At 45.5% G+C, this 13425-nt stretch overlaps 1 protein-coding gene across 1 annotated transcript in view; it reads right to left on the bottom strand.

Annotated features, from left to right (window-relative positions):
- The window catches only part of LOC137545485 (glutamate carboxypeptidase 2-like), a 67249-nt gene extending 56842 nt beyond the window's left edge, over positions 1-10407 (bottom strand). Inside the window, exons 1-3 of the mRNA XM_068266793.1 lie at positions 10179-10407; positions 2257-2365; positions 1495-1681 (exon numbers count right to left, since the gene is read on the bottom strand). Coding sequence (XP_068122894.1) covers positions 1495-1681; positions 2257-2365; positions 10179-10302 — 420 coding nt within the window. The 5' untranslated portion in view covers positions 10303-10407. The remainder of the gene's footprint in view (positions 1-1494; positions 1682-2256; positions 2366-10178) is intronic.
- Positions 10408-13425: the final 3018 nt, after the last annotated feature.

Genomic DNA, 13425 nt, shown 5'->3' with positions numbered 1-13425 from the left:
ACTAATCCCTTGATTAACACAAATTCTCTGTTTCATCAGTTTTTCTGTGCAGAAAACATGCACAAAAATAGTCACATGTGGCCCCTGCCCAAGGCTATGTTCACACCGAATCCAAATAACATGTGCTTGCGGCATGTGACATCGGATTTCAAAATTGGCAGCTTGCGGCACCGTGCATGTTGCAAAGCACAGTACCCTGTCGCTAGCCATTTTTAACATGCGTGTAATGTGCGGGTTGTCCTACGCACGGTGGATCAAATACGATGATGTGAATGCGCCTATTGTGGGACCCTTGCAGCGCGTTGCTATGCGACTAACTTTATAATGTTCTGCAACATGCATAGAATGAACACAACATTTAAACTCTGACATGACATTCAATAAAAATGTGCTTTCCTACTTCTTATTATCCATTCAGTTATCATATTTGCTTTTGTGCAAAAGTAATACAAATTGCAAGTTCCCAAAGTACAGTTTATCTGCTCTGAAAGCTGACACTGCATTTCATTCATAGATTTTAATATATAAATACAGCAGCTATCTAGTGATAATTTCTTATCTGTCTGCTTGTCAGCTCCAAGCAATTCCGTTTCAGCATGTGGCTGGCTGTAGCGAAGTGTAGCAACAGAGGAATATAAACAAAATGTAATGTTCTCACCTCTACAGATACTGATCATACTGCAGGGAGCCTTCCATTGGATAACAAAATGCTGTGTTTAACTGCTTGAATGTTGTTCTGCTACGATTTTTTTTGTGGTAGTAGATTTTATGCTGTAAATATTCTTTTAGAACAAAGAGAAAATGCCTACAGGCCATTAAATACAGCAACTGATCTCACTCTCGCTTTTTTTTTTTTTCAAGTTTTGTTTTTTATACTTGATCTGTGCAATGCACACCCCGCATCGCAACATAGAACTGAGGCTTCATATAACCCTGTGCCGCGGTGCAGCGACAGGGTCACATGCATAGGCCCGCCCCTTGGTTAGTGACGTACTCCTTGCTGGACAGTACATCAATGGTATTCCCGTCGGTAGGCAGGGAAGCGGCGAGGAAGCATACCACGGTGTGACGCAGTGTGCAAGGGTCCTCAAGGTCCGTACACACCCTAAACTGAACTTGGCCAAGGCAGCCCCTAAAGACCTCTTTGTGCGAAAATCTAGTGTGTCTATGGCAGACCCGTTACAGTTGCAAGAGATCCCGCTTGCTGGAAAACAACCATTGTATTGTGTATGTACATTACCACTTTTATCACTCCCTCCATCAAAGTTTGATCAAAGTGCTTTGCCAGAAAACCAGTCCCATTTTAATCCCCCTTTAATATATTGACCGACCAGCCGCCCACAAACTTGGATTTCCATGAGTGACACTTTAGTGTTGGATGTGCCCCCAGTGGTCACCTCTTATTGCAAGCTTCTGCAGGTCTGCTTTAGTGTATAAGAAAAATTATCACCATGACTGAGTCCAAGTTCTGATTAGTCTTCTGGAGCATTTTACCTCCTTGCCATTTTCATCAATGATGGAGATGTAGTTGGGATTGGTGGCGTTGGGATAAGATAAGAGAATATCGTAATGGGCCAGCTCCACTTTATCCAGTCCATATTGCTGCCACTGGGATTGGACTTGCTTGGCCAGAAGAAAGTTCTCCTCAGTGCCGGCTAAATGGGGGACTCTGGAGAAGTTGCTGCAAGTTAGAGGACACATCGTTAGAGGACCAATCAGATGCTGATCATTTTGGCAAGTGGCAACCAACAACAACAACAAAAAATTACATTTTGGTTACTTCTTGCGATAGATTTTAGTGGATTTTATCAATTGAACTTACATGACAGACGCTCCGTTTTTATATGGAGAAGGCCCAGTTCACACTTGCAGCAAAGAGGACCGAATCCTAACTGATGTCAACGGAACCTGTGTTTATCAATAGGATCCCTTCGCATTACTCCATTAGAACAGATTTGTTTGGCTTATTCTGACGAATGGACTGGAAATTTGGAATGGGAGCCATTTTTACGGACGACAGACACGTCGCATTGACCGCGCGCTGATGAAACTGAGGGTCACGGATGAAAAACTGATGCCTTTTAAAAACTGATTCATTACATGGATCAGTTTTTCACCTGTGTAAGCCCGGCACTAACAACCCGATTAGGTGGCTTATCTGCGCAAATACAGTCCTTTCACATTGGCCACTAGAGGGAGCGTGTGAGCAGTATGACACATATGGAAATATGGAAATATAGTGCCTTACAAACTTACTGTAAAAACTGTTTGATATTTTCAGCCTTCATTTCATCCCAGAATGCTTTCCTCATGCTTTGTGCTGGAGTGCCTGTGGATGTGGTGCCAGAGGACTTGGCAAACCATCCTATTGTAGAAATAGAGGGCATATGAAACGTGCTGGAAACCATAGCAACAGTATAGGCATTTATACTCAAGATTTCCCAGAATTCTTATTTCTCCCTTTGTGCCATTGGGCTTTAGCCAGCGTTCTGCACATAACAGGAAGCAAAACATTTGCAGAATTTCAGTGTATCTAGGCCTACCTACTACATTGACTCAAGACACAGGTACGGAGAGTAAAGATACATAAAAAATGATTCCCACCCACCCCACAGACCTGCCCCTTCCGTCAACACCTTGAAGCAAGCCCTCAAAACACACCTCTTTAAAATGGCCTACCCCCCACCTACCGCATTCTCTCAGCAGAACACCTATTCTACAGCCCTACCTTGTGTGAGTGTATGCCTTTGGCAGGATCTCTATAACCTCCCACCCCCATTAGTGTGGTCCTTCTTGATCTTGCTACCCTACCAATTACACCCTTCTCATGGACTTACTCGGACTTGAATTGCTGGCAGTGTTCTCCCCAGAAATATTTTCCAGCCGGGTGGCATGAAATAGTAGCCGGGTGGGGTGAGATGAGAATGCAGGGCCAGTGCTTCTGTGAGCAACTCTGCTTACAGCATAGGAGGAGGTGAGCCGGTGACAGCCAGGTGGTCACTAAAACTAGCCGGGTGGAGCACCCGGCTAAAAGAGCCTGGGGAGAACACTGGCTGGGTCTCTGTGAAAACACATGATCTATACCCTGTTTGCATGTATAACCTTGTGCTATGTTGTATAACTGTGTGCTACCTCTCTGTCTGTCACCCCTTGTTTACATTGTATGTATCCCTATTTATTGTGCAGTGTTGCGTAATATGCTGGCGCTTTATAAATACAATAAATAATAATAATAATAATAATAATGGCACATAATATTTTTGCAAACACAAATTACTCAGACTTATTTCCTGCCAGGGGGTTGTTCCAGGTTATCGCAAGTCCAGATCCAGCAGTAGAGATCGTCAGTGAGAGGATAATTATTGTGGCCTGCATGCAAATTTCCCCAAATGCGAATTTCCCCATGAGGCTTCCTGCTGGGTCCTCTTAACTAGACTAGTGCCTGTGGTGATATATTGGGGTGCTGATGCTGTTAAGGATAATACAGTAATATATTTTCATTTTCCCATTTTTATATCTGCTGTGGTATGTCAAAGGTGTAGAGATGCAGGCTAGATTCATGGACTGTTCATGTATTTGTGTGGGTGGGTCACTAGACCTACATTTGCATCTAAAGAGGTCTTCAGTGAATACGACCAGTCACCTTCAATAGGCAAGGAAGCAGCTCATTAAGCCACTAGCAGTCACTTTTGATCTTCTCTCCCAGGTGTGATTGTCTGCGTCTGTCTACAGGCAAATACAGGCAAACTGCTACCTGTAACCAAAAGGCCATCTTTTCATGTATGTGCGAAAATACACTTTAACCAAGGAAATAATGTGGAGGAAGCTTTTTGATGTCTGATAGGATACAATCTCACCTATTGAATTCTGCAAACTTCAAGAAGCTAAAACAGGAACCCCTTTGAAGTTTGCATATCACAAGAAAGATTATGACAAGCGTTCGGTGATGTCACAAACGGGGAAACTGCATTAGTTCCTGGGGGCAGGACATTAAATGCCCCAGGGGACACTTCGGACTATTTAAGCTGGCCCAGGACAGCCACCGGTATCTTCTCTCGGAGGTAGCGAATAGCTAGGGAGGATCGCGACTCCTGGTCGAAACGGCGTCCTCCCGTCAAACAACGTTCTAACCTAAGCTGGTAACGTTCTTTTTTCCCCCGTTTATTTTTACGCAAATATCCGTGTGTGTTATCTTTGTAACCTCTTATTTTTGTAACTTTTATCTTGTAACATTTTTACTTTGTTTTTTGTAATCTTTTTGTATATATTAAGTTCTGCATTGTTCTATGTTTTTCTAGAATATTAAATTATTATTTAATAAGTTTGACTTCTGCCGTACTAAACTAACACTCATAGCCTAGAAGAGACTGAAGTGTAACCGTGTATAAGTTCATGCCTAATTGTACGCTTGAGCAACACTACCGTATGAAATTGTAATTGCATTGTGTGTGGGGGCGTTTGTCATACGTTGGCCTAAGCGCGCAGCTGACCCAACGTACGAACAACGCCAGTGCGAGTAGCGACAGCAGAGTGGCTAACAGTATCGTTCGGAACGACTGTTAGTGGGTCTTTGCTTCACGACAGTGTAAGATTGCAACTGTGTGTGTGTGTGTGGGTGCGTGGCGTTCCCGTATTTGGCCTAAGCGCAAAGCTGACCCAAATACGAAAACGCGGAGTGCGCGCTGAGGACTCGACAGCAGAGTGGAAGTGTCTAGCGAACCGCTAGTGGTGGCAGTGAGAGGTGTTCTGAGGGGTCCCAGCCTTGTTTTAGCTTGACTAAGGCTGCTTCCCCTCTCAATCTGGTCAAACCCGCAGTCGGGAACCGTATACGCAGGCGTGCCGCGGGCCGGTTCCTGACAGTGCCCAACAACTTTACTGTTAGTAAAATAATATGTTGCTGTAAAGGGGGAGGGGGGCTCACATTTAGAGAGGGACGGTGCGTTGTAATGCGACTTTAAAGTCACAATGCAGCATTACAATGCAACACACAAAAAAAGGTGATAACGCAGATTAACGCTGCATTACTGTCGCATACAGCAGGTACAGTAAAGCGTACAGGCAATGAAAAATGCTTTCCTGTACCCGGTAACGTGTACGTTTAGAGGTAATACACTGCAAGCAGTGCGTTACCATAACGTTACATGTTACAATGCGACGCTAACGTCTCACTGTGAATGTCCCATAGACTTATCATTGCAGTGCAGTAAGCTGCGTTATAAGACTTTATAACACAGCTCCGCAACATCCCACCGTGAATGCAGCCTGAGGCCTGGAACCCACTACAAAGCGCTATCGCTAATCACAATCGCTAGAGTTTTTAATGAGCATTTTCTAAGTGATTTCATGAGCGTTTTCTGGCGATTTGGGTAGCGATTTTAAAAAGTGTAAACGTTTTGCCAGCGACTGTGTAGCGATTAGCGCTTTTAATTCTGTTTGGTCCTTTCAATTTTAATGTTTTTACAGTGTGCAGTAACTTCAAATCAAAACGCTAGCAAAATCGCTCTGTGTAGGTTTTGACGAGCGATTGCGCCAGCGTTTATATACTTTACATTACAGAAACGCTTTCACACCAGAGCCCTTTTTCTGCGTTTTAACGCAAAGTCTATACTTTGCGTTAACCAAGGTAAAAGGAAAGTCCATAGACTTTCCTTTTACCTTTCACACCCGACGCTGCGTTTCGATACGTTGCGGTACGACGTATCCCGGCGCATTTTATCGTCCGGAATCGCCGTTTCCCCTTCGGGTTAATTAACTACTACCGCCGCTACTCAGCGTTGCACCGGAGTTTCCCGACGACACGCCGCAACGCCTGCAGGAGCCGTTCTCCTGCACGCTTTTGATGTGTAACGGGCCTAACACTAAAGATGCTGCATATCCTGCGTTTGCGATTTAGGTAATCGCAATCACTCCAAATTACATTAGCTGAGTGCTTATGGAAATCGCTAGCGTTTTGAAAACCTCCTTAAATGCTAAAAATAAATAAATAAATAAAAATAAAAAAAATTGCTCTAGTGGGTTCCAGCCCTAAAACTGGTTCTGCTTCTGCACGGGAGTTACCCTCTCGGAGATGTCATCTAGCAGCACTAATGGCTTGAGCTGCTGATAGTTGTGTAATGCAGAATCTTCCTGACTGCCTACAGAACAATAGCATGGAAGCATTGTTCATTGTGTGTGCAGTAATCATCATGTCCTTTAGTAGTTTTTCCAGAATAACAGCAAAGAGAGGAGCTTTCACTGAGAATTTCATTTCACATACTGCCCCAGTACTACACACGTTATTTTGGAGTTGATTCATGTAGTGCTGTTACCGTAGCAATGCCCATATTACCCTTGAACCACTGGTCACGCTTATTGCACAATGTGTGATACACTAATGGCCTAAAAGTGGGCCTAAACTCAGAACTTCCTGTCTGCTTTTTAAAGATAAGCAACAGCAAGAAAAACATTTCTTTGTTACCGCTGATACAAATCCTGCAATAAATCTGCAGTGTATCTACTTCCTGCTTTCAAGGAAGCAGACATAGGGTTAACAGCTGACACAGGAAGCCGAGGCAGCCAGTTGACACAACTGAGAGATCAAAATTACAGTTGTGATTAGTGACAGATGAGGGGAAATAAGACAGGCTAAACCATGCATGGGCAAACTTGGCCCTCCAGCTGTTAAAGGGGAACTGAAGCGAGAGGTATATGGAGGCTGTCATGTTTATTTCCTTTTAGACAATACCAGTTGCCTGGCAGCCCTGCTGATCCTCTGCCTCTAATACTATTAGCCATAGCCCCTGAACAAGCATGCAGCAGATCAGGTGTTTCAGTGGTTCAGACTTATAAGTCTGATCTGACAAGACTAGCTGCATGCTTGTTTCTGGTTTTAATCAGATACTACTGCAGAGAAATAGACCAGCAGGGCTGCCAGGCAACTGGTATTGATTAAAAGGAAATACACAGGACAGCCTCCATATACCTCTCTCTTCAGTTCCCCTTTAAGGAACTACAAGTCCCACAATGCATTGCAGGAGTTACTGAACAGCTATTGTAACAAAAACGCCTGGAAAACCTCTCTGATCTGGCGTTTTATCAGGCGTTTTGCATTTTTCCTATACTTAACATTGGAGGCAGAAACGCCTCCGAAATCCAAAAAAATGTTGCAGCCCGGGAGTGTGCACCAGCCCATTGAAACTCAGTGTAGAGGCAGTGGGGGTGAATTCCCTGGTGGTGGGAGGTCCAGGGCCCACCCGCACTTTCCTCTGGGTATCGCACGGTGGTTTGGAACCCTGGCCAGTGAGAGAGTCCGGGGGCCCCAGCTGTTGTGTGAACCAGTGTTTGTGGTTTGGGGCTGGAAGAAGCCCCAGGTAAATAAAGATACTGTTGTTCCTTTAAGATAGCCATACAACTAGCGATGATGGGCAGATTCAACCAAGAGACGATTCTCTCTGATCAAATCTGATTAGAGAGAGATCTGTTGGCTGCACGTACACCCCAGGACAATTCCCAAACTATTTCATGCTGAAATCGAGCTGGAATCAGCTTTCTAACACCGCATCCGCCGACCCCCCTAAAGTTCACGGTGTCCCCTACCCCCCGGTGCCCAGTGCACTATACATTACCTATCCGTGTCCACCGCCTGTCTGCCCCTTGCTCCGGGCGCAGTCCTTCAAACAAGCACCCCACCTAGTTCCTGGCGTACACGTGGGCGTATGAGTGATGTCACACGTACCCACGTTACTCCAGCATCCACGTGGGGCGCGTGTATGGATGGAGCCCGGAACAAACTGTAGACATAGACAGGTAATGTATAGTGCACTGGGGGCCGGGGGGGCACATTGTACATTAGGGGGACAGCGTTGGGGGGGGTTTTGTCGCTTTTGCCGTTCGACCAGATATCGCTTGCCGTTCCTGCAAGTTGGCCCTACATCTTGCAACATGTCAGACCGATTAATTTGACCAATTTTGGTCTAATTTTGCCCGCATCAGCGATCTGGCATGCACTTGGTGGTGCCGATTTTCATCCGATTCTGATAATCGAGTCGGATAGTTAAGAGGCTGCCAAGTTGCCTAATGTATGGCCACCTTTAATCTCAGGTCCTCTTTAAATTTGTGTGTATACAAGTATTACTTTAAATTTGACTGTACAGTTTCTCTTACTTCATACTGAACGAAAACTTCCTGGTCTGAAAACAGGAACTGTGCATGGTGGTAATCAGATTTGGAAGCCTAACAGTTTATTTATCTAATGGCTTGACTAATTCTTCATTGGATTTCCAAATGCAACTGGCCTTTTGCAAAGTCACAGCTCAGCCCCTGTGGTTCCTGTAGAGCAAAAAAAGCAGCATAAGGTTGAATTTTTAAGCTCATCAGTCACCAAATATAAATCCTATGGGCAGCATGGTGGCGTAGTGGTCAATGTTGTTGCCTTGCAGCGCTGGGTCCCCGGTTTTATATCAGCCAGGGCACTGTCCACACAGTTTGTATGCTTTCCCTGTGTCTGCGTGGCCTTCCTCTGGTTTCCTCCCACAATGAAAAATATACAGATAAGTTAATTTAAGGACCACTGGCTTTACCCCATCCCCTCCCCCCCCCTAGTGACCAAGCTATTTTTTACAAATTAGGCCACTGCAGCTTTAAGGGCTCGCTGCAGGGCCGCACAACTCAGCACACAAGTGATTCCCCCCTTTTCTGCCCACCAACAGAGCTTCCTGTTAGTGGGCTCTGATCCCTCCTGGGATGTTTGTTTATTTTTTTTTACAAAGATTTGTGTTTTTTTAAATAAATATTCATATTTTTCTTTAGGTTTTATTCCCACACTCCCTCCACCAACCAATCCCAGCGATAAGCTCTCATAGACATCAGCCTATGAGACCCGATCATTCTCTGACCGACCCAGGCGGACAGAGCCGAGCGTCACGGCTGTCCCCAGTACAGTGCTGCCTTAGATCTCAGTGCTGTACTATGTAAATTGACGGCGGTTTCGCCATCTAACTAGGGATGCTCACCGCATTCCGCTGAATTAGGTTTTCCGTGATTCCGGTCGGAAATTGACGATTCCGTTCCGTCGCATCGGAACGGAATTGCTATACCGTTCCGACGGTATTCCGGAAAGTGAAAAACAACAAGTTTTCTGCATAAAAATCGGATTTTCAGCACCAATTGTAATGACCGCCGTGGAACCATCTCTAGGTCCCATAGCCTATGCGACAACTCCTGCTGCTCCAAACCAAAATTATAATGACCGCCGTGGATCCACCTCTAGGTCCCATGGCTTACACAACAACTCCTGCTGCTCCAAACAAAAATTGTAATGACAGCCGTGGAACCACCTCTAGGTCCCATGGCTTACATGACATCTCCTGCTGATCCAAACCAAACTTAAATTGACCGCCGTGGAACCACCTCTAGGTCCCATGGCTTACACAACAACTCCTGCTGCCAAAAATTAATAAATAAAAGACCGGTGGAACAGCCACTAGGTCCCATGGCCTACGATTTCTCAAAAACGAGGTTTCAATTGAGATTACTGAAATTTTTCCATCGGAACGCGGAATTAAGCAAAATTACGACAGAATGTAACGGTTACGGTATTCAACGCAGTCGGAATTCCGGGGAATCGGAAATTGTACTTTCCGATCATCCCTACATCTAACAGTCTCCTATTCGCAGATCGCCGCTGGGAGACTGATGGCGGAGCTTCGTCATTCAAGCGGAGTTGCGCGATCTCCTGCAAAACACACCCCCAGGACTGCATGATTGGTGTGGAGCGGTCTTTAGGTTGTTAATTGGCTTCCCCCTAAATTGACCAATGGCCATACACTACGATACATACACTACATGATATAGACATATGACTATGGTAGGAATTAGATTTTGAGCCCTGCTGAGAGACCGTTAGGTGGCAATATACTCTGTACAGCTCTGCAGAAGATGTCAGTGCTATATAAATACTAAATAATAACAATAATTCTGTGCAGTTTATCCAGTTATTGCTGTATACCCCCCAATCTGCAGCTTTCCCCGAGACTCCCCTCCATAGCATAGACTGGAATGTACATTCCTCCTACGCCTCTAGACAGCCAAAAAACACACAAAACTTTTTAGAGGTTATTTTTAACAGAAATCTGTGCAGTTTCAGCACTTTTAGGTTAATAGCAAGAGAATAGAAGATAGTGGAAGATTTGGAACATTACCAATGATGAATCCGAGGAGTAGGAAGCCAACTGCCCCCAGGCTCAGGGTGAGGAGGGTGCGGGCGCTGAACCCCTTGATCTGGGAGCCCCCCTCATAGTCCTCACTGCCCAGCAATCGCAGCATTCTCACTTCTGGCTGTTTATAGACAGAGGCCTCACACAGGGAGTCAGGGGGAGAGCTGTTGCTGCTGCTGGCTGCATGTGATACTCCTGCCAGACCTTCCAAAAGGACTTCAGTTAATGAATGCTGGGCCCTCCCTTTCCCAGACACTCGCCTGACTGAGCAGGTCAAAGTTCTCAGTGGAAGCTCATGCATATATTAACTAGTGATATAGCTGCATTTCCAAAACTACTTGTCGGAGCATGAATTACCAATACAAGCCTACGGGGGAGAGATCTCCCCTTCTATCCCAGGAGCATCAGCATTGTGACAGGTTTGCAGATTCCTAAGTCCAAGCTAGCGGTGATCCTGCAATAAGTGTCAGGAATCTGCAAGGGTCAAATAGGGCACTATGGCTGCCTTAAAGAGACACTGAAGCGGAAAAAAAAATTATAATATAATGATTTGGTTGTGTAGTACGGATAATTACTAGAACATTAGTAGCAAAGAAAATATTCTCATATTTTTATTTTCAATTATATAGTGTTTTTGTTTTTTTATAACATTGCCTCATTCTCTAATATTTGCAGTTTACACACTACTCAGCATTCAAAATGATTTTGCAGAGCAGGCCAGTGAACTATTGAACTGTCCTCTGCAGAGAAAAATAAGATACAGTGACTGACAGTTGAGATAACAAGTTTCAGGAGACAGAGCTCTCTGCGACTTTGAAAGTTGTGAAGCTCAATGGATCTTTTGCATAGATAACTGGAGTTTTTGTCTGTACTGGAAACAATATTAGACTTATGTCTCTGCTCCTAATGTTTTATTTCTTAGCTGTACTACACATACAAATCATATCATAATTTGTTTTTCGCAGTGTCTCATTATGGCCCAAACCCACTAAGCAATTTCCCTGACGATTTTTCAGACGGCTGGTGATACTTTGAGCCACGAGCGATAGTTTCCACGATCTCGCGACTTACAGATGCGTAATCACACAACCATCATTTAGCATCACGTGGCGATAACAACCGTCACAGCAGATCGTATCTTTAAGACTCCATGGAAAGTACCGCAATTGCATGACTCCCCATCGCACCCGTGGTGTGACGTCGTGCATACCCGCCCACTGGATCCATCTTCCTGCATCGCTACGGTGAGTATTCAGCTTTAAAGAGAACCCGAGGTGGGTTCTGACAATGCTATCAGCACACAGAGGCTGGGTCTGCTTATACTGCCCAGCCTCTGTTGCTATCTCGATCCCCCCTAAGTTCCCCCTGCACTTCTGCTATGCTCTCATAAATCATTAGCCGAGCTGTCGACACGCAGCGTTTCGCAGCCGGCTGTTTAGTTCTGCAGCTGTCATTAGCTCCGGTCCCCGCCCGCGTCCCTTCCCTCCCCACTGATTGGAGGGAAGGATTGTGGGCGGAGACCGGAGCTATGGAGGAGGCGGGGGAGCGCCAAGACTGAAAGCTACAGATGTAAACAGCCGGCTGCGACACGCTGCGTGTCGACAGCGCGGCTGTGATTTATGGGGGATAGCAGAGCGCAGGGGGGGCTTAGGGGGGGATCGAGATAGCAACAGAGGCTAGGCAGTATAAGCAGACCCAGCCTCTGTATGCTGATACCATTGTCAGAACCCACCTCGGGTTCTCTTTAAAGGACAATTGGAGTAAGAGGTGTATGGAGGCTGCCTTATTTATTTTCTTTTAACCACTTGAGGACCAGAGGCTTATACCCCCCTAGTGACCAGGCCATTTTTTACAATTCGCCACTTCACAACTTTAACAGTTTATTGCTCGGTCATACAACTTAGCACCCAACTACATTTTACCTCCTTTTCTTCTCACAAATAGAGGTTTCTTTTGGTGGTATTTGATTGCTGCTACTATTTTTATTTATTTTTTTTTTTTTATTAAAAGTAATTTTTTTTGCAAAAAAAAAAATTTTTTTTAACCCCCTCCCAACTGGCCCGATACTACGCTCATAGGTGTTGTGGAGGACTGAGAGAGCCACTGTCCCGGAGCATTCCTGCATTAGGCGGTCGAGAAGCAGTTAAAGTGGACCAGAACTCTTGCACAGGACAGAACGATAACATTAAGGCTGGTTTCACAGTGGGACGTTACAGGCGCACGTTAGAGCAGCCTGTAACGCAGCCCACCGCACAGTAATGAAAAATCAATGGGGCTGTTCACAGTGCCCACGTTGCGTTACATTGTAACGCTGCGTCACAAGACAACGTACTGCATGCAGTACTTTAGACGCGGCTGAGCCGCGTTAGACTGCTTGCACATGCTCAGTAATGTTGTGGAGGAGCGGAGAGCGGCCAGGCACATGGCTAATTAATATGCACTGTGCAGTGCTTACTTCCTGGAGCGGCCGCTCTGTGCGGCGATTGGCCGGCGGGACCACGTGATGCCGCATGCGCACAAGAGTGCGCATCACGGCATCACTGACGCCAGAGTGAGCTGCACAACGCGGCTCACTCTGACGTCCAGATCCAGCACCACCAGGTGTTGCGTTAGGGGGACGTTATGCGAACTTAACGCCCCCTTTAACGCAACGTCCTGGTGTGAAATTAGCCTAAAGGGACTCCGAGCAGTGCAGAAACTATGGAAAGCTGCATATCATTTTAAAGCTCTCTTTCTCCTCTTTCCAATGATATATAAACCGCAGCCCTACGCTTTTTAGTTTTCGCTATTTTCAATTTCAATCGCGAAAATAGCGAAAACTAAAAGGCGTGGGGCGGCGTTTTATATATCATTGGAAAGAGGAGAAAGAGAGCTTTAAAATGATATGCATCTTTCCATAGTTTCTGCACTGCTCGGTGTCCCTTTAAGAAATGTACCCTGTATGTATTTAGAGAGTTTAGCCTTCCTAATCCCCCATCATCTTTGACTAACCACTACTGTAATTTGATCTCTTAGCTGTGTCAGTTCAGAAATCTTCTCTGCCATGCTGGAGATAATAAGGCAAGGGAAAACTTACCACCACACATTGATATTGCCTTAGAGATAAGATTTCACAGTGAGGGCTGGTGCACACCGAGCGGCTTTTTCAGCGTTTCTGCAGCCGCTTGCGGCTGCGGATCCGCTTGGTCAATGTATCTCAATGGGGTGGTGCACACCAGAGCGGGAGGCGTTT

The sequence above is a fragment of the Hyperolius riggenbachi genome, chromosome 2 (genome assembly GCF_040937935.1).
Source record: "Hyperolius riggenbachi isolate aHypRig1 chromosome 2, aHypRig1.pri, whole genome shotgun sequence".
NCBI classification, from domain to species: Eukaryota; Metazoa; Chordata; class Amphibia; order Anura; family Hyperoliidae; genus Hyperolius; species Hyperolius riggenbachi.
Note: the sequence above shows the minus strand (reverse complement) of the source record. Positions and strands in the feature narration are given on the sequence as shown.